The following is a 25,463-nucleotide window of genomic DNA, read 5'->3' on the forward strand; positions in this document are numbered from 1 at the left end:
ATTACCTCAATGGTAGAATGACCATTCATGTCCCGTGACATGTGCACAAGATGCCCAGAGACATTGACAAAAACTTCAACAGTAATCGCCACCAGGAGTCCATGCCACGCCTCGTTCCTTGCATCCACCTGGAAATGCGGAAGCCCAATAGAGTCATTACAGACTGTGGCTAGCACATAGCGGCATGTGCCCTGGAAGTCAAAGAAGGATCCATCAAATGACATGTAGTGGGGGTCACCCGAAGCAGAGCAACGAGCATGTGGACGAGGATGGCAGCCGTACTCGCCACTCAACACATGGCAGACCTCTTCTTCGCTGCAAGAAGATGGCGTGCAATGGACATTTCCAGTGATTCCATCACAAACACACAAAAACTGGCACTCTTCACCATGCCAGAACCTCTCTCCAGCCTGCCGATAACGCCCAGAGTAGTGGCAACCACAACCCGTGGGGGGCACACAGCGATCTCCATTTAACACATTTCCATCATTACATTGGCATCCCTCCTGGCACTGCAAGGTGCATTGAAATGGAAACGAGAGGCTGGGGCAGGATGCAGGACAGGACGTGCCACAAACTTCATAATGGGTATTTGCTGGACAGGTGGATTCTGGTTGAAAACAATGACAGAAAAACAATGACAGTATATAGAAATAACAATGTTAAGCACATTGGTGCTTCATGAATTTAAGTTTTAGGTAAGCAGGTGCAACACTAGATGCTTACCGCAGTGGGTGAAACTTCTCCACTCTTCAACTGCAATGCCATTCTGTTGGCAAAGCAGCGTGTAACCTCGCAGAGCCTCACATAAGGCCTCTCTGGCACCTTGTGTCTGCTCCAGAAACTTAACGCAATCTGCTATCCGTTGCTGAGGATCTAGTGTTCTGCTGCACTCAGCAAATGGTCCATCATCCATAGCCATGATACCACATTGTTCATTGAAATGGCTGCTGTTCTGATAATGTCCTGGTTCCCAGATGTCAGGTGGGTCCTCACAGTGGGCTGATAGGGATCCATCACGCCAGCTGTCCGCAAACAGCTGGGTGTCATTCAAAAGGACAGCATCTGGAGTGTAAAACTCATCAGCAATGTCTCCGTTCAAGTTCCCACACAGACCCCCAAGTGTACCGTTGTATGTGCTCGGTGCTGTGACTCGGACAATGTGTGGCCAGTCAGCTCTCACGGTCACCCCAAAGTTTGTTTCCAAAACAAAACCCCTCACACTACTGTGATAGATGCGGATTTGACCAGAGCTAACAGTGACAGGCAGACCAACCATCTGTCCATCCACCTGAAGAGAATGATAAACAGATAAACGTCTCTGTTTAGCCTATGAATTTGGAAAATAATGCAATTATGCTCTTTTACTAAGAAAAAGTTTAGTGACTTGATATTTTTGCCTAACCTTTACATTGCTGCCCTCTCCCATTTCAATGGCGACCTGTATTCCTTCTGCCTCAAACTTCAGGAACCTGGCAAAGTCGTGAAGTCCTCTGGGTACTTTCTCCACTGTCAACACAAAGTGCGGTAGGGGGGATGGCCCCATCACTCTAACAAGGGTCAATCCACAAGCTCCGTGGTATCTGAAACTTTGTCCATCGAAGGTATGATATGACCCTAGGTTTTCAACTGAACAGGTAGCATAACCAATGGGTCTGCAGCCTCTCACACCGTCATGGACTCCACAAACCTCTTCTGGACCACAATGGTGCTGATGACAGATCATTGACATGCCGCTGCATACACACCGTCTCCCACAGTCACCGTCCAACACCACTGACTGTCCTTCAGTGTAATAGAAGCCCTCGAAGGTGCAGCCACAGTTTGCTTCAGGCACACACTCTCCAGCACTGAGGATGTATCCAGGATCACATATGCAGCTCTCCTGATTGGGCAAGGGACAGTTCATTGGGGCAGATGGATTACTGCACGTTGCAGGGCAGCCTGTTCCTTGAGGCTCAAAATGACTGTGTTGAGGGCATTGAATCTCTGGAAATGGCGGAAGAGAATAAAGAATACAAATCAGTTCCTGTAATCTTTTATTTAGACAAATCATTCATCTCAACAAGATGCCTACCACAAAAGCCCTGCTGTCTCCACTGCCCAAGGTGTACACCCTGCTGTTGACACTGAGTAGCATACACATTGAGAGCCTGGCACAGAATGGGCTGGTACCCTCCTCCCAAGCAAACGTCATAGACACAGTTTTCTATATAGGTCTGTGGCACATGCACAGGGTGGCAAGAGGCGAATGGGCCGACAACATCACCTAAGATTCCACAGTGGTTGGTGTCACTGTAAACACTCATTTCGTCAGTAGTACAAACAGCACAAGCCAGACCTGTGCACCTGACATTATGACATTCAGGATCTATGTCACTTTGCACTTTCCAACTGTTGGCAAAGTCCACATCTGAGCTCAAGATCTCCCCACTGGGTGAATGGAAGTCATCTTCAGGGCGCAGGTTAAAGTTCCCGCACAGACCGCAGGTGGCGTTAAAGTAGTCATAAGGTACAGAGATGCGGACGTAGCTGTATGCATCATATGAAACAACTAGACCAAAGTCTGTGCTGATGGCCAAAGAAAAACCTGACTGATAGACCTGGATGGAGCCATTGTGGAGGGCAAAGGGTGTTGCTGCAAAGCTTCCATTAACCTAGACAATTTTGGAAATAGAGGATATTAGCAATATGGATAGAAGGTCACATTCAAGTGAAAATTCAAGCAATATAGTCATACTAACCCTCGCTTCATAATAGTGATCTTTGACCAGTTCAATTACTTCATCATAGACAAACACTCTGACCATCCGTGTCCATGACACATGTGTGCTGCCCCGATGCTCATTTTTGCCCTCAATGCGATAGTACGGCAAACCGTCGCCACAAGCCTAAAATATTCAAGGTTTACAGATTGATTCATACCTATTATACAATAGACAGAAAGCCATATAATGTATAGAGATAGAAAAAGACTAACCTCAGATAGAACATAAGTGCAGGTCCCTTGAAAGTGAAAAACCTGATTATCAAAGGTATAGTAGTGAGGGTCACCGGAGATGGTACAGGTTTGCCGTTGAATGTTCTGGCAAGAGTATTGGAAGGCAGCTGGACGGCAGGCTTGGGAATAACTGCAGGGCTCCTGGCTACACTGGAGGCCACTTCCTGTACAGGTACATCTCTGCTGACAGGTGGCATCACTCCAGAAAGAGTCCCCAAGCTGCACTGGAATACCTACAGCATAACAGTTTCACAAGGCTTTTAACTCAAAATTACTGGATGCTTAGGGAATAAATAAATATATAAAAACTTTTCTAAGACTTCTTGATTCACCAGTAATGTACAATACTGTTTAAATTGGAAACTGAATGATTCCTGCAAATACCAAATAATTTATTTAGTCTAGGATCACATCAATGGGAGAAAAAAAAACAAACAAAAAAAACATTACCATTAAATTGACAACCCCGTGATCCATGATCTGTTCTGAAGGCCCATCTGCCTGACATATTTACATTACTGCTGTATGTTAAGTATGTGATGTTATTAGAGAATGATCCAGGAATTGAGAAATGGTATCTTGAGTTGATGGTGTCATAACCAGCCTGTGAAAAATTAGGACAAAGCTTTCAGCATCTTATTTAAATTGTCTCCTAGATCTCTATTTTTTTATTTACCATGTTGTGCACACCTGTACATTTCGTTGAGTTGGCGCAATTGTTCCGTAATTGATTAAAACAAATGAGAAATGGCCATCTGAAATCAAAACCACTTGGAAAGATGTTTCCTGAAAAGAGACAACAATAAAAATAAAGTGCTGACCAAAAAAAAAAAAAAAAACGTTTTCTGAATGTCACAAAAAATAGACCTGGTAGTGGGTAGCAACTGTGTAGCAACTTTGCTTCATGATGTTCAATCATTTTGATTTCTTAAATTTGTCACTGAACAAGAACAGAAAGAATTTATAAAATTGGTTTCTTACTGTTCCTAATAGAGGGAAATATGCAACTCTGTCCCATGTTGCAACAAAGACCCAAGTAGCAGAGAAGCTCAGGTCAGGGAAGTATTGGTTAATGTCTTGTGTGGCCTCTGTAAGGACACTGCCAGAGGTGTACTGACGATGCGAAATTACACCATTGCCACGATTGTCAATATCTGTCCAGAATGGAGCGATGATATCTCTTCCACTATAACCTGGGAATTGGTATGGAATGTAGCTGTGAAATGGCCCATCAAAAGTCAGGTGTCCATTGTTGTTGACCTGAAAGAGATAAAGATTTCTTTTCATACACACTCTCTTTTAAAATATTTAAAATCCAGTCATGATTGAACATTTACTCCAAACTACCAAAGAAACAGGTCAATTAAGAGTTAATAATTCGTTACATTTATATAGCTTTTCTCAGCACTCAAAGCTCTTGGAAGGTGGAAGAGGGAATCTCCTCAACCACCACCAATGTGCAGCATCCACCTGGATGATGCAACGGCAGCCATATTGTGCCAGAACGCCCACCACAAACCAGCTTATTGGTGGAGAGGAAACAGAGTGATGAAGCCAATCAGTATATATGGGGATGATTAGGGGGCCACGATGGATAGAGGCCAATGGGCAAATCTGGCCAGGATGACTCTTTTTCGAAGGACATCTGGGATTTTTAATGACCAGAGAGAGTCAGGACCTCAGTTTAACGTCTCATCTGAAGGACGGTGCTTTTTTTGACAGTATAGTGTCACTATACTGGGGCATTAGGACCCACACAGACCACAGGGTGAGCACCCCCTACTGGCCTCACTAACACCTCTTCCAGCAGCAACCTGGTTTTCTCAGGAGGTCTCCCATCCAGGTACTAACCAGGCTCAACCCTGCTTAGCTTCAGTGGGCAACAGTCTAGGGCTACAAGGTGATAAGGCTGCTGGCAGGTCAATAAAGAGTAGCAAATAGACTAAGATTAGAAATAATAATTAAATAGTAAAAATTTTATAAAAAAAGAAAAGAAAAAAAAGAAATAATTAAATATATAATTATTATGTTTTTACATGTAAAAATGATAATAAATTAAATAAAATAAATAAATCAAATTGAGCATTCAGAAGTCATTAGTAACAGAAAGAAGGAATGCAATGAATGGTATTTTCCTCACACGTGACCTCCATATTGAGTCCATAATCACAAATGAAAAAAGCTGGCATCTTACACGGACTTACATATATTCGGCTATATGCTTGTCCAAAATATATGAACTGTTGCAGAAGGTAGATCACAGATGAACTCCCATCATCAGCGCGATCATTCTCTGTGTCACCAGCTCCAAATGGATAAAACACAGCTGTGGGAATTTATGAAAAAAAAAAAAAAATGAAAAAAAAAATTTATATCACATCAAATTACTTCACCTTTGCATTTACTGTCTTTTTTTTCTTCTTCTTCAAATTCTTTCAAAAATACCTGGGGGAATGCTTGATCTGGTGGTGGTTGGGTATGTGGTGCTCTGTTCTGTAGAGAAAAAGATGTTTTCCACATTACATGCCAACTCTGACATCTCTATAGAACACAACAATGATCATCCCTTGCATCCTTACTCCCCAAATTATTGTTTCTATTTAATTTCTCCATAAGGTTTGGAAAGAGTTCTTCAATAAAGACTCCTGAACAAAGTCAAACTTCTCTGAGACAAATCACAACATTACAAACTTTGACTGAAAAAGGGTATGTGAAAATCTGGGAAAGACAAGAGTACAAGAATGTGCACTATACATCTTTCATGCTGAAATTTACTACAGTCCCAGAAGGCATTGCAAATGACAATTATATAACTATTCAAGAAACGTCAGTGGTTATAAGTATAAAAACTATGAATTTTAAATAGATTGAAAACTAATAATCTACACACAAATATATAAAAAGTTGGAAAATGGAAGCACTCGATTTCACAAAGCTGCATGGGGTGAGCAATCACTGCACATCTCTTTCACCCTGATTCGTTTGCTTTGATCTTTTGATTTGTAGAGTTTTCTTTTAAGGATTATGGGTAGTGTAGTTCTTTATCCGGAATTAACACTAAATAGGAGTTGACATTACAGCAACTGATGGCTTTATAAGTACCATAAACTCTACCACTGTTTAAAAAAAAAAAAAACTCAAAAGCTCATGGTATACCTGTCCTGAAAGAATTATACAGATTGTTTTATAATAAATAACAAATCAAGCACCAAATGGATCAAATAGACCTGTCAGAATTTATGAGTAAAAAAAACTCAAATATAATCACTGCTATCATATATTACATGATTTCTTTGAATTTATGGTTTGTTTTGTTTTTCCTAAATTTTTACAAACATACCTGAGGGAAGACTTGATCTGGTGGTGGTCATATATGTGGTGCTTTCTTCTGTAAAGAGGAGTTTCCATGAAAAAGATTGTGATCAACTACCTAATGGCAAATGCTGATGTAATTAACACAACTTAATATGAGTGATATCACAAATGTGCACTGACCATAGCAGCCCCGACGTCCACCTCTGACCATACACTCCATAGTCGGCCGGCAAGATGAAGCAGAGCAGCGCATATCATTTGGAGCAAAACACTCACAGAGATGAGAACATTCTAGATCCCAGAACTGTTCGCCAACCTATGAAAACATACCACAAAACGATGAACTTTACATTTCAAAAAGGGAGGACATGTATGTTTGAAGAGTGTTTTTTGCAGTAACACTACATACAAGGCTCTGCTTTTCAATATCCGGTGAGATCTAATAAAGCTTTGTTAAAAGAGTTTTTAAATTCTCACATTAAAGTAGAATCCGTCATAAAGGCAGCCACATTGCTCCACTGGTACACAGTGTCCTCCACTCCTCACCAATCCATCATCACAGAAGCATCCCTCTGAGCATGTGTGCTCACAACTAGAATCAATGCTACTGGCGCAAGTGTGACCACAGTCTGTGCCACACAACTCATAGTGGCTGTTCTCTGAGCAGGTCATGACTGGAAACATAACAAACAAAATGTATAGGCTTCAAACACGTCTCATGTATACCATTTGTTCACAATACAAGCTAATGACACACACTAATGGAAATAACCTAAAATTATCTCACTCACCACAGGATGTGCTTTCTCTCCAGGGGTAGATAACGGCGTTGTTAGATTGACAGGCACTCGCATAGGTTTGGATCGAGCGGCATAGGACATCATTACGGTTTCCAGAAAGGCACACATCGAAAACACAGTCATTAAAGTAGGCTTCAGGATCCACATAAACATGACAGAAGCTAAATGGACCCTCACTGGACCTGATGATGTCGCACAGGGAACGGGAAGTTGTCTGATCCTGACACAAAGGACAATTGTTTCCACACCCATCATTGCATGGAAGCTCGTCCTCAACCTTCCAACTTGCCCCAAACTGGTCTGCTGAACGATCGAGAGCACCTGAAGGCATCATGAAGTCATCGTTCCTCTGGCCGTTGAAGTTGCCACAGAGGCCACATGTAACCCCACTGTACTCTACTGGTACAATGATGTTCACTGCCCAGGATCCACCATAACTCACGCTGAAACCAAAGTCGGTTGATACAAATACATACTGTCCACTGGAGTAGACAGACATCTGACCAGAATCAAGCAGGATGGGGAGGTTTCTGGTCTCTCCATCAACCTGATTGAAAGGAAAATATCAGCAAGGTGTTCTAAGAATGTCTGCTGTAGATCATGGCCTCATACACAAGCCTGTCATTAATCACTGTTTTTGTCTATCAAGGGAAATTACAAAGAGCAATGCTTGATTACCTCAATGGTAGAATGACCATTCATGTCCCGTGACATGTGCACAAGATGCCCAGAGACATTGACAAAAACTTCAACAGTAATCGCCACCAGGAGTCCATGCCACGCCTCGTTCCTTGCATCCACCTGGAAATGCGGAAGCCCAATAGAGTCATTACAGACTGTGGCTAGCACATAGCGGCATGTGCCCTGGAAGTCAAAGAAGGATCCATCAAATGACATGTAGTGGGGGTCACCCGAAGCAGAGCAACGAGCATGTGGACGAGGATGGCAGCCGTACTCGCCACTCAACACATGGCAGACTTCTTCTTCGCTGCAAGAAGATGGCGTGCAATGGACATTTCCAGTGATTCCATCACAAACACACAAAAACTGGCACTCTTCACCATGCCAGAACCTCTCTCCAGCCTGCCGATAACGCCCAGAGTAGTGGCAACCACAACCCGTGGGGGGCACACAGCGATCTCCATTTAACACATTTCCATCATTACATTGGCATCCCTCCTGGCACTGCAAGGTGCATTGAAATGGAAACGAGAGGCTGGGGCAGGATGCAGGACAGGACGTGCCACAAACTTCATAATGGGTATTTGCTGGACAGGTGGATTCTGGTTGAAAACAATGACAGAGAAACAATGACAGAAATGTTAAGCACATTGGTGCTTCATGAATTTAAGCTTTAGGTAAGCAGGTGCAACACTAGATGCTTACCGCAGTGGGTGAAACTTCTCCACTCTTCAACTGCAATGCCATTCTGTTGGCAAAGCAGCGTGTAACCTCGCAGAGCCTCACATAAGGCCTCTCTGGCACCTTGTGTCTGCTCCAGAAACTTAACGCAATCTGCTATCCGTTGCTGAGGATCTAGTGTTCTGCTGCACTCAGCAAATGGTCCATCATCCATAGCCATGATACCACATTGTTCATTGAAATGGCTGCTGTTCTGATAATGTCCTGGTTCCCAGATGTCAGGTGGGTCCTCACAGTGGGCTGAAAGGGATCCATCACGCCAGCTGTCCGCAAACAGCTGGGTGTCATTCAAAAGGACAGCATCTGGAGTGTAAAACTCATCAGCAATGTCTCCGTTCAAGTTCCCACACAGACCCCCAAGTGTACCGTTGTATGTGCTCGGTGCTGTGACTCGGACAATGTGTGGCCAGTCAGCTCTCACGGTCACCCCAAAATTTGTTTCCAAAACAAAACCCCTCACACTACTGTGATAGATGCGGATTTGTCCAGAGCTAACAGTGACAGGCAGACCAACCATCTGTCCATCCACCTGGAGAGAATGATAAACAGATAAACGTCTCCGTTTAGCATATGAATTTGGAAAATAATGCAATTATGCTCTTTTACTAAGAAAAAGTTTAGTGACTTGATATTTTTGCCTAACCTTTACATTGCTGCCCTCTCCCATTTCAATGGCGACCTGTATTCCTTCTGCCTCAAACTTCAGGAACCTGGCAAAGTCATGAAGACCTCTGGGTACTTTCTCCACTGTCAACACAAAGTGCGGTAGGGGGGATGGCCCCATCACTCTAACAAGGGTCAATCCACAAGCTCCGTGGTATCTGAAACTTTGTCCATCGAAGGTATGATATGACCCTAGGTTTTCAACTGAACAGGTAGCATAACCAATGGGTCTGCAGCCTCTCACCCCATCATGGACTCCACAAACCTCTTCTGGACCACAATGGTGCTGATGACAGATCATTGACATGCCGCTGCATACACACCGTCTCCCACAGTCACCGTCCAACACCACTGACTGTCCTTCAGTGTAATAGAAGCCCTCGAAGGTGCAGCCACAGTTTGCTTCAGGCACACACTCTCCAGCACTGAGGATGTATCCAGGATCACATATGCAGCTCTCCTGATTGGGCAAGGGACAGTTCATTGGGGCAGATGGATTACTGCACGTTGCAGGGCAGCCTGTTCCTTGAGGCTCAAAATGACTGTGTTGAGGGCATTGAATCTCTGGAAATGGCGGAAGAGAATAAAGAATACAAATCAGTTCCTGTAATCTTTTATTTAGACAAATCATTCATCTCAACAAGATGCCTACCACAAAAGCCCTGCTGTCTCCACTGCCCAAGGTGTACACCCTGCTGTTGACACTGAGTAGCATACACATTGAGAGCCTGGCACAGAATGGGCTGGTACCCTCCTCCCAAGCAAACGTCATAGACACAGTTTTCTATATAGGTCTGTGGCACATGCACAGAGTGGCAAGAGGCGAATGGGCCGACAACATCACCTAAGATTCCACAGTGGTTGGTGTCACTGTAAACACTCATTTCGTCAGTAGTACAAACAGCACAAGCCAGACCTGTGCACCTGACATTATGACATTCAGGATCTATGTCACTTTGCACTTTCCAACTGTTGGCAAAGTCCACATCTGAGCTCAAGATCTCCCCACTGGGTGAATGGAAGTCATCTTCAGGGCGCAGGTTAAAGTTCCCGCACAGGCCGCAGGTGGCGTTAAAGTAGTCATAAGGTACAGATATGCGGACGTAGCTGTATGCATCATATGAAACAACTAGACCAAAGTCTGTGCTGATGGCCAAAGAAAAACCTGACTGATAGACCTGGATGGAGCCATTGTGGAGGGCAAAGGGTGTTGCTGCAAAGCTTCCATTAACCTAGACAATTTTGGAAATAGAGGATATTAGCAATATGGATAGAAGGTCACATTCAAGTGAAAATTCAAGCAATATAGTCATACTAACCCTCGCTTCATAATAGTGATCTTTGACCAGTTCAATTACTTCATCATAGACAAACACTCTGACCATCCGTGTCCATGACACATGTGTGCTGCCCCGATGCTCATTTTTGCCCTCAATGCGATAGTACGGCAAACCGTCGCCACAAGCCTAAAATATTCAAGGTTTACAGATTGATTCATACCTATTATACAACAGACAGAAAGCCATATAATGTATAGAGATAGAAAAAGACTAACCTCAGATAGAACATAAGTGCAGGTCCCTTGAAAGTGAAAAACCTGATTATCAAAGGTATAGTAGTGAGGGTCACCGGAGATGGTACAGGTTTGCCGTTGAATGTTCTGGCAAGAGTATTGGAAGGCAGCTGGACGGCAGGCTTGGGAATAACTGCAGGGCTCCTGGCTACACTGGAGGCCACTTCCTGTACAGGTACATCTCTGCTGACAGGTGGCATCACTCCAGAAAGAGTCCCCAAGCTGCACTGGAATACCTACAGCATAACAGTTTCACAAGGCTTTTAACTCAAAATTACTGGATGCTTAGGGAATAAATATATAAAAACTTTTCTAAGACTTCTTGATTCACCAGTAATGTACAATACTGTTTAAATTGGTAACTGAATGATTCCTGCAAATACCAAATAATTTATTTAGTCTAGGATCACATCAATGGGAGGAAAAAAACAAAAACAAAAAACATTACCATTAAATTGACAACCCCGTGATCCATGATCTGTTCTGAAGGCCCATCTGCCTGACATATTTACATTACTGCTGTATGTTAAGTATGTGATGTTATTAGAGAATGATCCAGGAATTGAGAAATGGTATCTTGAGTTGATTGTGTCATAACCAGCCTGTGAAAAATTAGGACAAAGCTTTCAGCATCTTATTTAAATTGTCTCCTAGATCTCTATTTTTTTATTTACCATGTTGTGCACACCTGTACATTTCGTTGAGTTGGCGCAATTGTTCCGTAATTGATTAAAACAAATGAGAAATGGCCATCTGAAATCAAAACCACTTGGAAAGATGTTTCCTGAAAAGAGACAACAATAAAAATAAAGTGCTGACCAAAAAAAAAAAAAAAAACGTTTTCTGAATGTCACAAAAAATAGACCCGGTAGTGGGTAGCAACTGTGTAGCAACTTTGCTTCATGATGTTCAATCATTTTGATTTCTTAAATTTGTCACTGAACAAGAACAGAAAGAATTTATAAAATTGGTCTCTTACTGTTCCTAATAGAGGGAAATATGCAACTCTGTCCCATGTTGCAACAAAGACCCAAGTAGCAGAGAAGCTCAGGTCAGGGAAGTATTGGTTAATGTCTTGTGTGGCCTCTGTAAGGACACTGCCAGAGGTGTACTGACGATGCGAAATTACACCATTGCCACGATTGTCAATATCTGTCCAGAATGGAGCGATGATATCTCTTCCACTATAACCTGGGAATTGGTATGGAATGTAGCTGTGAAATGGCCCATCAAAAGTCAGGTGTCCATTGTTGTTGACCTGAAAGAGATAAAGATTTCTTTTCATACACACTTTCTTTTAAAATATTTAAAATCCAGTCATGATTGAACATTTACTCCAAACTACCAAAGAAACAGGTCAATTAAGAGTTAATAATTCGTTACATTTATATAGCGCTTTTCTCAGCACTCAAAGCTCTTGGAAGGTGGAAGAGGGAATCTCCTCAACCACCACCAATGTGCAGCATCCACCTGGATGATGCAACGGCAGCCATATTGTGCCAGAACGCCCACCACAAACCAGCTTATTGGTGGAGAGGAAACAGAGTGATGAAGCCAATCAATATATATGGGGATGATTAGGGGGCCATGATGGATAGAGGCCAACAGGGACGGACTGACAATCTGTGCGCTCTGGAAAAGTCCAGAACGGCCGTCCAACCGAGGGCCGTCGGATCGGCACAAAAAAAGTGTAATAAAGCAATATGAACAGCCAACAGCAGGGGCACTAATACGATCACTTATATGCTACGTGTAAAAAAAAAAACAACTGAGGAAGAAGAGGCGGCCTACTAGCCACTGACAGAAAGTTAGTTAAAAGGCTTAAGGCCTATTTATACTTCTGCGGCGAACTGCTGCCGTAGCTACGTCGTAGGCTGTGTGTAGCGCGCGTACCCTTCGGTGTACTCTGACGTGCACCTCTCCAAAAATGTAACAACGCGTCAATTCTACACGGACGCAAGCACTGTGACTGGTCTGCCAGAACCCCTCCCTCGGGGTTTCACATGCTCCCTAGGTGCGAGTCAACGCGGACAACAATGCAGAAGTATAAATTAAAACCAACACGTTGCCTACGGCATATAGGCTCCGGCGTAGGTCCGACGCAGAAGTATAATGAGGCCTTTAGGCTACCTATACTGCACTTTTAAATTTGCTTACATTATATTTGAATAGTTAAGTTATAGGCTATATAGCAGTGGTCTCCGACATGATGCCTGTGAGTTGCCCGCTAAACACATTCTATATTATAGCCCCAACTGGCCAATAGCAATCCACTGTAAATCTGGGCTCCAGACCTCGACTATGGTATCATTTTGCGACCTTTTTTCGTGCCGGTGCAACTAAACATTTGCAACATTTGCCTCTACAAAATTACCCAACTCTCTTTAATTATACCCTGTCATTTGCGTTGCGTATGAGAAACATCAAATGGCAAACGCTAAAAAAGCGGAACAAAAGTTGTTTGATCTGAGCAGCGCATAGCATTATCATCTCCGCCCAAAAAACAGCGATCGCGGCCAAAGCAGTTGTGCGGGCTGATCTCGATCACGCGAACATTATTACACAGAGCTGCGCGATCCACTGAGGACCATTTCAATTCAGCGCAGAATTCTCTATCTCTATTATAAACCCACAGATGACTGTGATTTAAGCTTGTTAAAAGCCAGATGAAACAGCGCTGATATTCTCAACATATTGACGCAAAAAACAGGCGAAACATTGTTCTGAGAACAAACCAGTTAGAAGACATTTCACTCCACAACTTATGAATTAACTTTAGTAAAACAAACTTCTTTTTTTTTTGGCAGAAATGTGCCTGTATATATTCATATTAAAAATGCTGTTATATTTATATAGTATAAATGTATTAAATGTTATGCAGTAATGTTTTTGTTTAGAAGTTATGGCAGTTTATTTATTTATTTTTGCATTTATATTTATACTAAATGTTTGGGCTACTGTTTTTGATAACACATACAATAGGTTTATAGAAAATCAACAAAAAAAAAAAATCAGTAAATACTTTCATATTTTTTCAGGAATTGTTGATTTTTTTTTCTCAAACGCTTGTAAGTCTAAACCAGAATATCAAGCTATTTTATTATTTCGCATATGATGGTGAAAAGTAAAAAAGCACCACCATGTTATATGTGTATAATAAATATTTTTGAGTATAACAAACAAAAATCCCTTCTAGATTATTTTATCCCTTGAGGTAGCCCTCGCACACAAAAAGGTTGGAGACCCCTGGTATATAGTAACTATATGTTTTATAATTACAAGTATGTGTTTGGGGTTTCTGTAGCCAGTGACATTTCATTATTTGTATTTTATGGCATTGTACATTTTTTGTTTTTATTTGAAGGCTGAGGCTTCATTAATAAACACAACCCCAATAATCATCATTGTTTTGAGATGTTACTTGCTGTGAATATCTTGTCTGATAGGCTACAGTATATTGTGGCATAGTTTCAGGACAGCCTGGCTAGTGTCTGTCGCACACAGCTAGAGGCCAATGGCCGGATGATGGGCCTATTTGGGACAAAAGTCCAGGGCTGTTTTTTAGCCCCAGTCCGTCCCTGCAGGCCAATGGGCAAATTTGGCCAGGATGTTACACCCCTACTCTTTTTCGAAGGACATCTGGGATTTTTAATGACCACAGAGAGTCACGACCTCGGTTTAACGTCTCATCCGAAGGACGGTGCTTTTTTTGACAGTATAGTGTCACTATACTGGGGCATTAGGACCCACACAGACCACAGGGTGAGCACCCCCTACTGGCCTCACTAACACCTCTTCCAGCAGCAACCTGGTTTTCTCAGGAGGTCTCCCATCCAGGTACTAACCAGCCTCAACCCTGCTTAGCTTCAGTGGGCAACAGTCTAGGGCTACAAGGTGATATGGCTGCTGGCAGGTCAATAAAGAGTAACAAATAGACTAAGATTAGAAATAATAATTAAATAGTAAAAATGTAATAAAAAAAGAAAAGAAAAAAAAAGAAATAATTAAATATATAATTATTATGTTTTTACATGTAAAAATGAAAATAAATAAAATAAAATAAATAAATCAAATTGAGCATTCAGAAGTCATTAGTAACAGAAAGAAGGAATGCAATGAATGCTATTTTCCTCACACGTGACCTCCATATTGAGTCCATAATCACAAATGAAAAAAGCTGGCATCTTACACGGACTTACATATATTCGGCTATATGTTTGTCCAAAATATATGAACTGTTGCAGAAGGTAGATCACAGATGAACTCCCATCATCAGAGCGATCATTCTCTGTGTCACCAGCTCCAAATGGATAAAACACAGCTGTGGGAATTTATGAAAAAATAAATAAAAAATTATATCACATCAAATTACTTCACCTTTGCATCTACTGTTTTTTTTTCTTTTTTTTTTTTTTTTCTTCTTCTTCAAATTCTTTCAAAAATACCTGGGGGAATGCTTGATCTGGTGGTGGTTGGGTATGTGGTGCTCTGTTCTGTAGAGAAAAAAAGATGTTTTCCACATTACATGCCAACTCTGACATCTCTATAGAGCACAACAATGATCGTCCCTTGCACCCTTACTCCCCAAATTATTTTTTCTATTTAATTTCTCCATAAGGTTTGGAAAGAGTTCTTCAATAAAGACTCCTGAACAAAGTCAAACTTCTCTGAGACAAATCACAACATTACAAACTTTGACTGAAAAAGGGTATGTGAAAATCTGGGAAAGACAAGAGTACAAGAATGTGCACTATACATCTTTCATGATGAAATTTACTACAGTCCCAGAAGGCATTGCAAATGACAATTATATAACTATTCAAGAAACGTCAGTGTTTATAAGTATAAAAACTATGAATTTTAAATAGATTGAAAACGAATAATCTACACACAAATATATAAAAAGTTGGAAAATGAAAGCACTCGATTTCACAATGCTGCATGGGGTGAGCAATCACTGCACATCTCTTTCACCCTGATTTGTTTGCTTTGATCTTTTGATTTGTAGAGTTTTCTTTTAAGGATTATGGGTAGTGTAGTTCTTTATCCGGAATTAACACTAAATAGAAGTTGACATTACAGCAACTAATGGCTTTATAAGTACCATATACTCTACCACTGTTTAAAAAAAAAAAACTCAAAAGCTCATGGTATACCTGTCCTGAAAGAATTATACAGATTGTTTTATAATAAATAACAAATCAAGCACCAAATGGATCAAATAGACCTGTCAGAATTTATGAGTAAAAAAAACTCAAATATAATCACTGCTATCATATATTACATGATTTCTTTGAATTTATGGTTTGTTTTGTTTTTCCTAAATTTTTACAAACATACCTGAGGGAAGACTTGATCTGGTGGTGGTCATATATGTGGTGCTCTCTTCTGTAAAGAGGAGTTTCCATGAAAAAGATTGTGATCAACTACCTAATGGCAAATGCTGATGTAATTAACACAACTTAATATGACCGATATCACAGATGTGCACTGACCATAGCAGCCCCGACGTCCACCTCTGACCATACACTCCATAGTCGGTCGGCAAGATGAAGCAAAGCAGCGCATATCATTTGGAGCAAAACACTCACAGAGATGAGAACATTCTAGATCCCAGAACTGTTCGCCAACCTATGAAAACATACCACAAAACAATGAACTTTACATTTCAAGAAAGGAGAACATGTATGTTTGAAGAGTTGTTTTTGCAGTAACACTACATACAAGGCTCTGCTTTTCAATATCCAGTGAGATCTAATAAAGCTTTGTTAAAAGAGTTTTTAAATTCTCACATTAAAGTAGAATCCGTCATAAAGGCAGCCACATTGCTCCACTGGTACACAGTGTCCTCCACTCCTCACCAATCCATCATCACAGAAGCATCCCTCTGAGCATGTGTGCTCACAACTAGAATCAATGCTACTGGCGCAAGTGTGACCACAGTCTGTGCCACACAACTCATAGTGGCTGTTCTCTGAGCAGGTCATGACTGGAAACGTAACAAACAAAATGTATAGGCTTCAAACACGTCTCATGTATACCATTTGTTCACAATACAAGCTAATGACACACACTAATGGAAATAACCTAAAATTATCTCACTCACCACAGGATGTGCTTTCTCTCCAGGGGTAGATAACGGCATTGTTAGATTGACAGGCACTCGCATAGGTTTGGATCGAGTGGCATAGGACATCATTACGGTTTCCAGAAAGGCACACATCAAAAACACAGTCATTAAAGTAGGCTTCAGGATCCACATAAACATGACAGAAGCTAAATGGACCCTCACTGGACCTGATGATGTCACACAGGGAACGGGAAGTTGTCTGATCCTGACACAAAGGACAATTGTTTCCACACCCATCATTGCATGGAAGCTCGTCCTCAACCTTCCAACTTGCCCCAAACTGGTCTGCTGAACGATCGAGAGCACCTGAAGGCATCATGAAGTCATCGTTCCTCTGGCCGTTGAAGTTGCCACAGAGGCCACATGTAACCCCACTGTACTCTACTGGTACAATGATGTTCACTGCCCAGGATCCACCATAACTCACGCTGAAACCAAAGTCGGTTGATACAAATACGTACTGTCCACTGGAGTAGACAGACATCTGACCAGAATCAAGCAGGATGGGGAGGTTTCTGGTCTCTCCATCAACCTGATTGAAAGGAAAATATCAGCAAAGTGTTCTAAGAATGTCTGCTGTAGATCATGGCCTCATACACAAGCCTGTCATTAATCACTGTTTTTGTCTATCAAGGGAAATTACAAAGAGCAATGCTTGATTACCTCAATGGTAGAATGACCATTCATGTCCCGTGACATGTGCACAAGATGCCCAGAGACATTGACAAAAACTTCAACAGTAATCGCCACCAGGAGTCCATGCCACGCCTCGTTCCTTGCATCCACCTGGAAATGCGGAAGCCCAATAGTGTCATTACAGACTGTGGCTAGCACATAGCGGCATGTGCCCTGGAAGTCAAAGAAGGATCCATCAAATGACATGTAGTGGGGGTCACCCGAAGCAGAGCAACGAGCATGTGGACGAGGATGGCAGCCGTACTCGCCACCCAACACATGGCAGACCTCTTCTTCGCTGCAAGAAGATGGCGTGCAATGGACATTTCCAGTGATTCCATCACAAACACACAAAAACTGGCACTCTTCACCATGCCAGAACCTCTCTCCAGCCTGCCGATAACGCCCAGAGTAGTGGCAACCACAACCCATGGGGGGCACACAGCGATCTCCATTTAACACATTTCCATCATTACATTGGCATCCCTCCTGGCACTGCAAGGTGCATTGAAATGGAAACGAGAGGCTCGGGCAGGATGCAGGACAGGACGTGCCGCAAACTTCATAATGGGTATTTGCCGGACAGGTGGATTCTGGTTGAAAACAATGACAGAAAAACAATGTAAGAAATGTTAAGCACATTGGTGCTTCATGAATTTAAGTTTTAGGTAAGCAGGTGCAACACTAGATGCTTACCGCAGTGGGTGAAACTTCTCCACTCTTCAACTGCAATGCCATTCTGTTGGCAAAGCAGCGTGTAACCTCGCAGAGCCTCACATAAGGCCTCTCTGGCACCTTGTGTCTGCTCCAGAAACTTAACGCAATCTGCTATCCGTTGCTGAGGATCTAGTGTTCTGCTGCACTCAGCAAATGGTCCATCATCCATAGCCATGATACCACATTGTTCATTGAAATGGCTGCTGTTCTGATAATGTCCTGGTTCCCAGATGTCAGGTGGGTCCTCACAGTGGGCTGATAGGGATCCATCACGCCAGCTGTCCGCAAACAGCTGGGTGTCATTCAAAAGGACAGCATCTGGAGTGTAAAACTCATCAGCAATGTCTCCGTTCAAGTTCCCACACAGACCCCCAAGTGTACCGTTGTATGTGCTCGGTGCTGTGACTCGGACAATGTGTGGCCAGTCAGCTCTCACGGTCACCCCAAAGTTTGTTTCCAAAACAAAACCCCTCACACTACTGTGATAGATGCGGATTTGACCAGAGCTAACAGTGACAGGCAGACCAACCATCTGTCCATCCACCTGGAGAGAATGATAAACAGATAAACGTCTCCGTTTAGCATATGAATTTGGAAAATAATGCAATTATGCTCTTTTACTAAGAAAAAGTTTAGTGACTTGATATTTTTGCCTAACCTTTACATTGCTGCCCTCTCCCATTTCAATGGCGACCTGTATTCCTTCTGCCTCAAACTTCAGGAACCTGGCAAAGTCATGAAGACCTCTGGGTACTTTCTCCACTGTCAACACAAAGTGCGGTAGGGGGGATGGCCCCATCACTCTAACAAGGGTCAATCCACAAGCTCCGTGGTATCTGAAACTTTGTCCATCGAAGGTATGATATGACCCTAGGTTTTCAACTGAACAGGTAGCATAACCAATGGGTCTGCAGCCTCTCACCCCATCATGGACTCCACAAACCTCTTCTGGACCACAATGGTGCTGATGACAGATCATTGACATGCCGCTGCATACACACCGTCTCCCACAGTCACCGTCCAACACCACTGACTGTCCTTCAGTGTAATAGAAGCCCTCGAAGGTGCAGCCACAGTTTGCTTCAGGCACACACTCTCCAGCACTGAGGATGTATCCAGGATCACATATGCAGCTCTCCTGATTGGGCAAGGGACAGTTCATTGGGGCAGATGGATTACTGCACGTTGCAGGGCAGCCTGTTCCTTGAGGCTCAAAATGACTGTGTTGAGGGCATTGAATCTCTGGAAATGGCGGAAAAGAATAAAGAATACAAATCAGCTCCTGTAATCTTTTATTTAGACAAATCATTCATCTCAACAAGATGCCTACCACAAAAGCCCTGCTGTCTCCATTGCCCAAGGTGTACACCCTGCTGTTGACACTGAGTAGCATACACATTGAGAGCCTGGCACAGAATGGGCTGGTACCCTCCTCCCAAGCAAACGTCATAGACACAGTTTTCTATATAGGTCTGTGGCACATGCACAGAGTGGCAAGAGGCGAATGGGCCGACAACATCACCTAAGATTCCACAGTGGTTGGTGTCACTGTAAACACTCATTTCGTCAGTAGTACAAACAGCACAAGCCAGACCTGTGCACCTGACATTATGACATTCAGGATCTATGTCACTTTGCACTTTCCAACTGTTGGCAAAGTCCAAATCTGAGCTCAAGATCTCCCCACTGGGTGAATGGAAGTCATCTTCAGGGCGCAGGTTAAAGTTCCCACACAGGCCGCAGGTGGCATTAAAGTAGTCATAAGGTACAGATATGCGGACGTAGCTGTATGCATCATATGAAACAACTAGACCAAAGTCTGTGCTGATGGCCAAAGAAAAACCTGACTGATAGACCTGGATGGAGCCATTGTGGAGGGCAAAGGGTGTTGCTGCAAAGCTTCCATTAACCTAGACAATTTTGGAAATAGAGGATATTAGCAATATGGATAGAAGGTCACATTCAAGTGAAAATTCAAGCAATATAGTCATACTAACCCTCGCTTCATAATAGTGATCTTTGACCAGTTCAATTACTTCATCATAGACAAACACTCTGACCATCCGTGTCCATGACACATGTGTGCTGCCCCGATGCTCATTTTTGCCCTCAATGCGATAGTACGGCAAACCGTCGCCACAAGCCTAAAATATTCAAGGTTTACAGATTGATTCATACCTATTATACAATAGACAGAAAGCCATATAATGTATAGAGATACAAAAAAAAGACTAACCTCAGATAGAACATAAGTGCAGGTCCCTTGAAAGTGAAAAACCTGATTATCAAAGGTATAGTAGTGAGGGTCACCGGAGATGGTACAGGTTTGCCGTTGAATGTTCTGGCAAGAGTATTGGAAGGCAGCTGGACGACAGGCTTGGGAATAACTGCAGGGCTCCTGGCTACACTGGAGGCCACTTCCTGTACAGGTACATCTCTGCTGACAGGTGGCATCACTCCAGAAAGAGTCCCCAAGCTGCACTGGAATACCTACAGCATAACAGTTTCACAAGGCTTTTAACTCAAAATTACTGGATGCTTAGGGAATGAATATATAAAAACTTTTCTAAGACTTCTTGATTCACCAGTAATGTACAATACTGTTTAAATTGGTAACTGAATGATTCCTGCAAATACCAAATAATTTATTTAGTCTAGGATCACATCAATGGGAGAAAAAAAACAAAAACAAAAAACATTACCATTAAATTGACAACCCCGTGATCCATGATCTGTTCTGAAGGCCCATCTGCCTAACAAATTTACATTACTGCTGTATGTTAAGTATGTGATGTTATTAGAGAATGATCCAGGAATTGAGAAATGGTATCTTGAGTTGATGGTGTCATAACCAGCCTGTGAAAAATTAGGACAAAGCTTTCAGCATCTTATTTAAATTGTCTCCTAGATCTCTATTTTTTATTTACCATGTGCACACCTGTACATTTCGTTGAGTTGGCGCAATTGTTCCGTAATTGATTAAAACAAATGATAAATGGCCATCTGAAATCAAAACCACTTGGAAAGATGTTTCCTGAAAAGAGACAACAATAAAAATAAAGTGCTGACCAAAAAAAAAAAAAAAAACGTTTTCTGAATGTCACAAAAAATAGACCTGGTAGTGGGTAGCAACTGTGTAGCAACTTTGCTTCATGATGTTCAATCATTTTGATTTCTTAAATTTGTCACTGAACAAGAACAGAAAGAATTTATAAAATTGGTTTCTTACTGTTCCTAATAGAGGGAAATATGCAACTCTGTCCCATGTTGCAACAAAGACCCAAGTAGCAGAGAAGCTCAGGTCAGGGAAGTATTGGTTAATGTCTTGTGTGGCCTCTGTAAGGACACTGCCAGAGGTGTACTGACGATGCGAAATTACACCATTGCCACGATTGTCAATATCTGTCCAGAATGGAGCGATGATATCTCTTCCACTATAACCTGGGAATTGGTATGGAATGTAGCTGTGAAATGGCCCATCAAAAGTCAGGTGTCCATTGTTGTTGACCTGAAAGAGATAAAGATTTCTTTTCATACACACTTTCTTTTAAAATATTTAAAATCCAGTCATGATTGAACATTTACTCCAAACTACCAAAGAAACAGGTCAATTAAGAGTTAATAATTCGTTACATTTATATAGCGCTTTTCTCAGCACTCAAAGCTCTTGGAAGGTGGAAGGGGGAATCTCCTCAACCACCACCAATGTGCAGCATCCACCTGGATGATGCAACGGCAGCCATGTTGCGCCAGAACGCCCACCACAAACCAGCTTATTGGTGGAGAGGAAACAGAGTGATGAAGCCAATCAGTATATATGGGGATGATTAGGGGGCCATGATGGATAGAGGCCAATGGGCAAATTTGGCCAGGATGCTGGGGTTACACCCCTACTCTTTTTCGAAGGACATCTGGGATTTTTAATGACCACAGAGAGTCAGGACCTCGGTTTAACGTCTCATCCGAAGGACGGTGCTTTTTTTGACAGTATAGTGTCACTATACTGGGGCATTAGGACCCACACAGACCACAGGGTGAGCACCCCCTACTGGCCTCACTAACACCTCTTCCAGCAGCAACCTGGTTTTCTCAGGAGGTCTCAAATCCAGGTACTAACCAGCCTCAACCCTGCTTAGCTTCAGTGGGCAACAGTCTAGGGCTACAGGGTGATAAGGCTGCTGGCAGGTCAATAAAGAGTAGCAAATAGACTAAGATTAGAAATAATAATTAAATAGTAAAAATGTAATAAAAAAAGAAAAGAAAAAAAAAAGAAATAATTAAATATATAATTATTATGTTTTTACATGTAAAAATGATAATAAATTAAATTAAATAAATAAATCAAATTGAGCATTCAGAAGTCATTAGTAACAGAAAGAAGGAATGCAATGAATGGTATTTTCCTCACACGTGACCTCCATATTGAGTCAAATGAAAAAAGCTGGCATCTTACACGGACTTACATATATTCGGCTATATGTTTGTCCAAAATATATGAACTGTTGCAGAAGGTAGATCACAGATGAACTCCCATCATCAGCGCGATCATTCTCTGTGTCACCAGCTCCAAATGGATAAAACACAGCTTTGGGAATTTATGGGGGGAAAAAAAAGAAAAAGAAAAAAGATATCACATCAAATTACTTCACCTTTGCATTTACTGTCTTTTTTTTTTCTTCTTCAAATTCTTTCAAAAATACCTGGGGGAATGCTTGATCTGGTGGTGGTTGGGTATGTGGTGCTCTGTTCTGTAGAGAAAAAAAGATGTTTTCCACATTACATGCCAACTCTGACATCTCTATAGAACACAACAATGATCGTCCCTTGCACCCTTACTCCCCAAATTATTTTTTCTATTTAATTTCTCCATAAGGTTTGGAAAGAGTTCTTCAATAAAGACTCCTGAACAAAGTCAAACTTCTCTGAGACAAATCACAACATTACAAACTTTGACTGAAAAAGGGTATGTGAAAATCTGGGAAAGACAAGAGTACAAGAATGTGCACTATACATCTTTCATGATGAAATTTACTACAGTCCCAGAAGGCATTGCAAATGACAATTATATAACTATTTAAGAAACGTCAGTGGTTATAAGTATAAAAACTATGAATTTTAAATAGATTGAAAACTAATAATCTACACACAAATATATAAAAAGTTGGAAAATGGAAGCACTCGATTTCACAAAGCTGCATGGGGTGAGCAATCACTGCACATCTCTTTCACCCTGATTCGTTTGCTTTGATCTTTTGATTTGTAGAGTTTTCTTTTAAGGATTATGGGTAGTGTAGTTCTTTATCCGGAATTAACACTAAATAGAAGTTGACATTACAGCAACTAATGGCTTTATAAGTACCACATACTCTACCACTGTTTAAAAAGAAAAAACTCAAAAGCTCATAGTATAGCAGGAAGGGTTGACCCCTCCTACTTGTCATGGTTTGGCCAATGGCCTGGCATCCGGTGCGTATAAGAGCATGGGTTACCGGTTCCTTAGTGTGCGTCACTATCCGGGGCCGTGACGTCACCCACGCGCCCTGCTGCTTTTTGCTGGAGTGCAGTGTCAAATGTGTTGTTGCTCGTAAAAGTTCGCTGAAGCTGCTTATCCACTGTCGGTGCTGTTTGCCGGTCTGTGTGCTTTCTGGAGAGTTCGATGTGGACATTTGAGACAGGTAAGGGAAGCATTTGTATGCGACGGTGTTTTGTAAATGAAGTTTCTATGGGTTGCTTTGGCTGAGCGGGTAATCTGACTAATCTGTATGCTTAACGTAGTGTAAGATCTACCTGTGCTTTCTGCCAACGAGCTTTGTCGGAGACATTTGGCTCCATCCACCGCATAGTTTGGGGATAGTAATCCCGGGACAGCATGTTTTGTTGTGAGTATACTGCTCGAGTGTGAAGCTAAGGGAGAAGGAATCGCAGTGTAACACCTTTTGTTTTGTTTTTTAGCACGCGATAAGGACAATAGCGGCGTTCTGCGTGAGAATTATCTGCCCTGTGCTTCATCGTAAAGTGGTATTTGCTCTGTGCCTCATCGGCTGCTGTTCTGTCTCAAGTGAACCGTCTCAAGTGAACCATCTCGAGTGTTCTGTTTCGAGGGAACCGTCTCAAGTGAACCGTCTCGAGGGAACCGTCTCAAGTGAACCGTTTCGAGTGTTCTGCCTCGAGTGAACCGTTTCGAGTGTTCTGCCTCGAGTGAACTGTTCCAGTGCACTGTTTCCAGTGAATTCTGTTCTCAGTGCTATGCTTTGAGTTTCTTTTGATTGCCTTCTTTTATTTCTTTAACTGATTTATTTTTGAACTTGTATGTTTATTTTGATTTAATTATTGTATTAGCGAATTTAGGTATTGCTTTCAGTGAACCATTATGATGGTCGAACTATACGGTTGAATTTGTAATCATTTGTTTATAGTGGGGTTTTTTTGAGTTTCTGTTTTGTCTTGTTGTTTTTCTTGTCTTGATTTGTGACGACCGGGTCGGGACCAAGTAGTGGGTTCCTTCCGGGAATTCTATTAAGTTATTATCATAGTTATATTATTTTGTTTTTGCATATCACTGCTTGATAATGTCTTTTTTTTCTTTTGTTTATTGGCAGGGCCTGGGCACCCGGGGGCAGACGAGTGACCATTTAGGTGGTGGCGTCTTCACTGTGTGTCGTGGTCTTTTCTGACACGAGTCGTTGAGTGTGTGTTAGTGTGCGTGTGTGCACTGTGAATAGAGTAATTTTCAAATATCTTGAGACTGCCCCTGTGAGTAAGCCCAGTTTCCTCTGCTGCCAACGATAGAATTAAGCAAGTAGATGAGTGATTGCTGGTCAACGCCTTTTATAACCATTATGTCTTTTAATAATTAATCAAATCTTTTCCATTACCTATGTCTCTGATTCCAACAGTGATTAGAACCTGTGTGTGCCAGTAGTTTAGAGGTTGTGTTAAATTCTTGGGGTGAAATTCCCCAGGTGGCGTAGTCAGAAATAATAATCTAAAATTGAGGGTGTGTATAATTTGTTGCTCTGCCCAACTCCACATATAATAGAGTTGCCCCCTCACTAGCGCTTCGCTACAATAGTATACCTGTCTTGAAAGAATTATACAGATTGTTTTATAATAAATAACAAATCAAGCACCAAATGGATCAAATAGACCTGTCAGAATTTATGAGTA

General features: G+C 41.9%; 1 protein-coding gene across 1 annotated transcript in view; it reads right to left on the bottom strand.

Moving 5' to 3' along the window:
* LOC311096293 (IgGFc-binding protein-like) overlaps window positions 1-25,463 on the bottom strand; it is a gene marked incomplete at its 5' end in the record, with an annotated part of 35,766 nt that overhangs the window by 4,467 nt on the left and 5,836 nt on the right. Inside the window, 42 exons of the mRNA XM_084135359.1 lie at window positions 6-610; window positions 727-1,291; window positions 1,406-1,989; window positions 2,078-2,657; window positions 2,745-2,891; window positions 2,981-3,234; window positions 3,452-3,605; window positions 3,692-3,787; window positions 3,983-4,261; window positions 5,206-5,327; window positions 5,447-5,494; window positions 6,342-6,389; window positions 6,497-6,632; window positions 6,794-6,990; window positions 7,108-7,663; window positions 7,801-8,399; window positions 8,503-9,067; window positions 9,182-9,765; window positions 9,854-10,433; window positions 10,521-10,667; window positions 10,757-11,010; window positions 11,223-11,376; window positions 11,463-11,558; window positions 11,754-12,032; window positions 14,974-15,095; window positions 15,208-15,267; window positions 16,115-16,162; window positions 16,270-16,405; window positions 16,567-16,763; window positions 16,881-17,436; window positions 17,574-18,172; window positions 18,276-18,840; window positions 18,955-19,538; window positions 19,627-20,206; window positions 20,294-20,440; window positions 20,533-20,786; window positions 20,999-21,152; window positions 21,235-21,330; window positions 21,526-21,804; window positions 22,760-22,881; window positions 22,997-23,044; window positions 25,172-25,202. Of these exons, the coding sequence (XP_083991485.1) occupies window positions 6-610; window positions 727-1,291; window positions 1,406-1,989; window positions 2,078-2,657; window positions 2,745-2,891; window positions 2,981-3,234; window positions 3,452-3,605; window positions 3,692-3,787; window positions 3,983-4,261; window positions 5,206-5,327; window positions 5,447-5,494; window positions 6,342-6,389; window positions 6,497-6,632; window positions 6,794-6,990; window positions 7,108-7,663; window positions 7,801-8,399; window positions 8,503-9,067; window positions 9,182-9,765; window positions 9,854-10,433; window positions 10,521-10,667; window positions 10,757-11,010; window positions 11,223-11,376; window positions 11,463-11,558; window positions 11,754-12,032; window positions 14,974-15,095; window positions 15,208-15,267; window positions 16,115-16,162; window positions 16,270-16,405; window positions 16,567-16,763; window positions 16,881-17,436; window positions 17,574-18,172; window positions 18,276-18,840; window positions 18,955-19,538; window positions 19,627-20,206; window positions 20,294-20,440; window positions 20,533-20,786; window positions 20,999-21,152; window positions 21,235-21,330; window positions 21,526-21,804; window positions 22,760-22,881; window positions 22,997-23,044; window positions 25,172-25,202 (12,207 nt within the window). The remainder of the gene's footprint in view (window positions 1-5; window positions 611-726; window positions 1,292-1,405; window positions 1,990-2,077; window positions 2,658-2,744; window positions 2,892-2,980; window positions 3,235-3,451; window positions 3,606-3,691; window positions 3,788-3,982; window positions 4,262-5,205; window positions 5,328-5,446; window positions 5,495-6,341; window positions 6,390-6,496; window positions 6,633-6,793; window positions 6,991-7,107; window positions 7,664-7,800; window positions 8,400-8,502; window positions 9,068-9,181; window positions 9,766-9,853; window positions 10,434-10,520; window positions 10,668-10,756; window positions 11,011-11,222; window positions 11,377-11,462; window positions 11,559-11,753; window positions 12,033-14,973; window positions 15,096-15,207; window positions 15,268-16,114; window positions 16,163-16,269; window positions 16,406-16,566; window positions 16,764-16,880; window positions 17,437-17,573; window positions 18,173-18,275; window positions 18,841-18,954; window positions 19,539-19,626; window positions 20,207-20,293; window positions 20,441-20,532; window positions 20,787-20,998; window positions 21,153-21,234; window positions 21,331-21,525; window positions 21,805-22,759; window positions 22,882-22,996; window positions 23,045-25,171; window positions 25,203-25,463) is intronic.

This window comes from Abramis brama (genome assembly GCF_963993115.1).
Source record: "Abramis brama genome assembly, chromosome: 14".
Classification (NCBI taxonomy): domain Eukaryota; kingdom Metazoa; phylum Chordata; class Actinopteri; order Cypriniformes; family Leuciscidae; genus Abramis; species Abramis brama.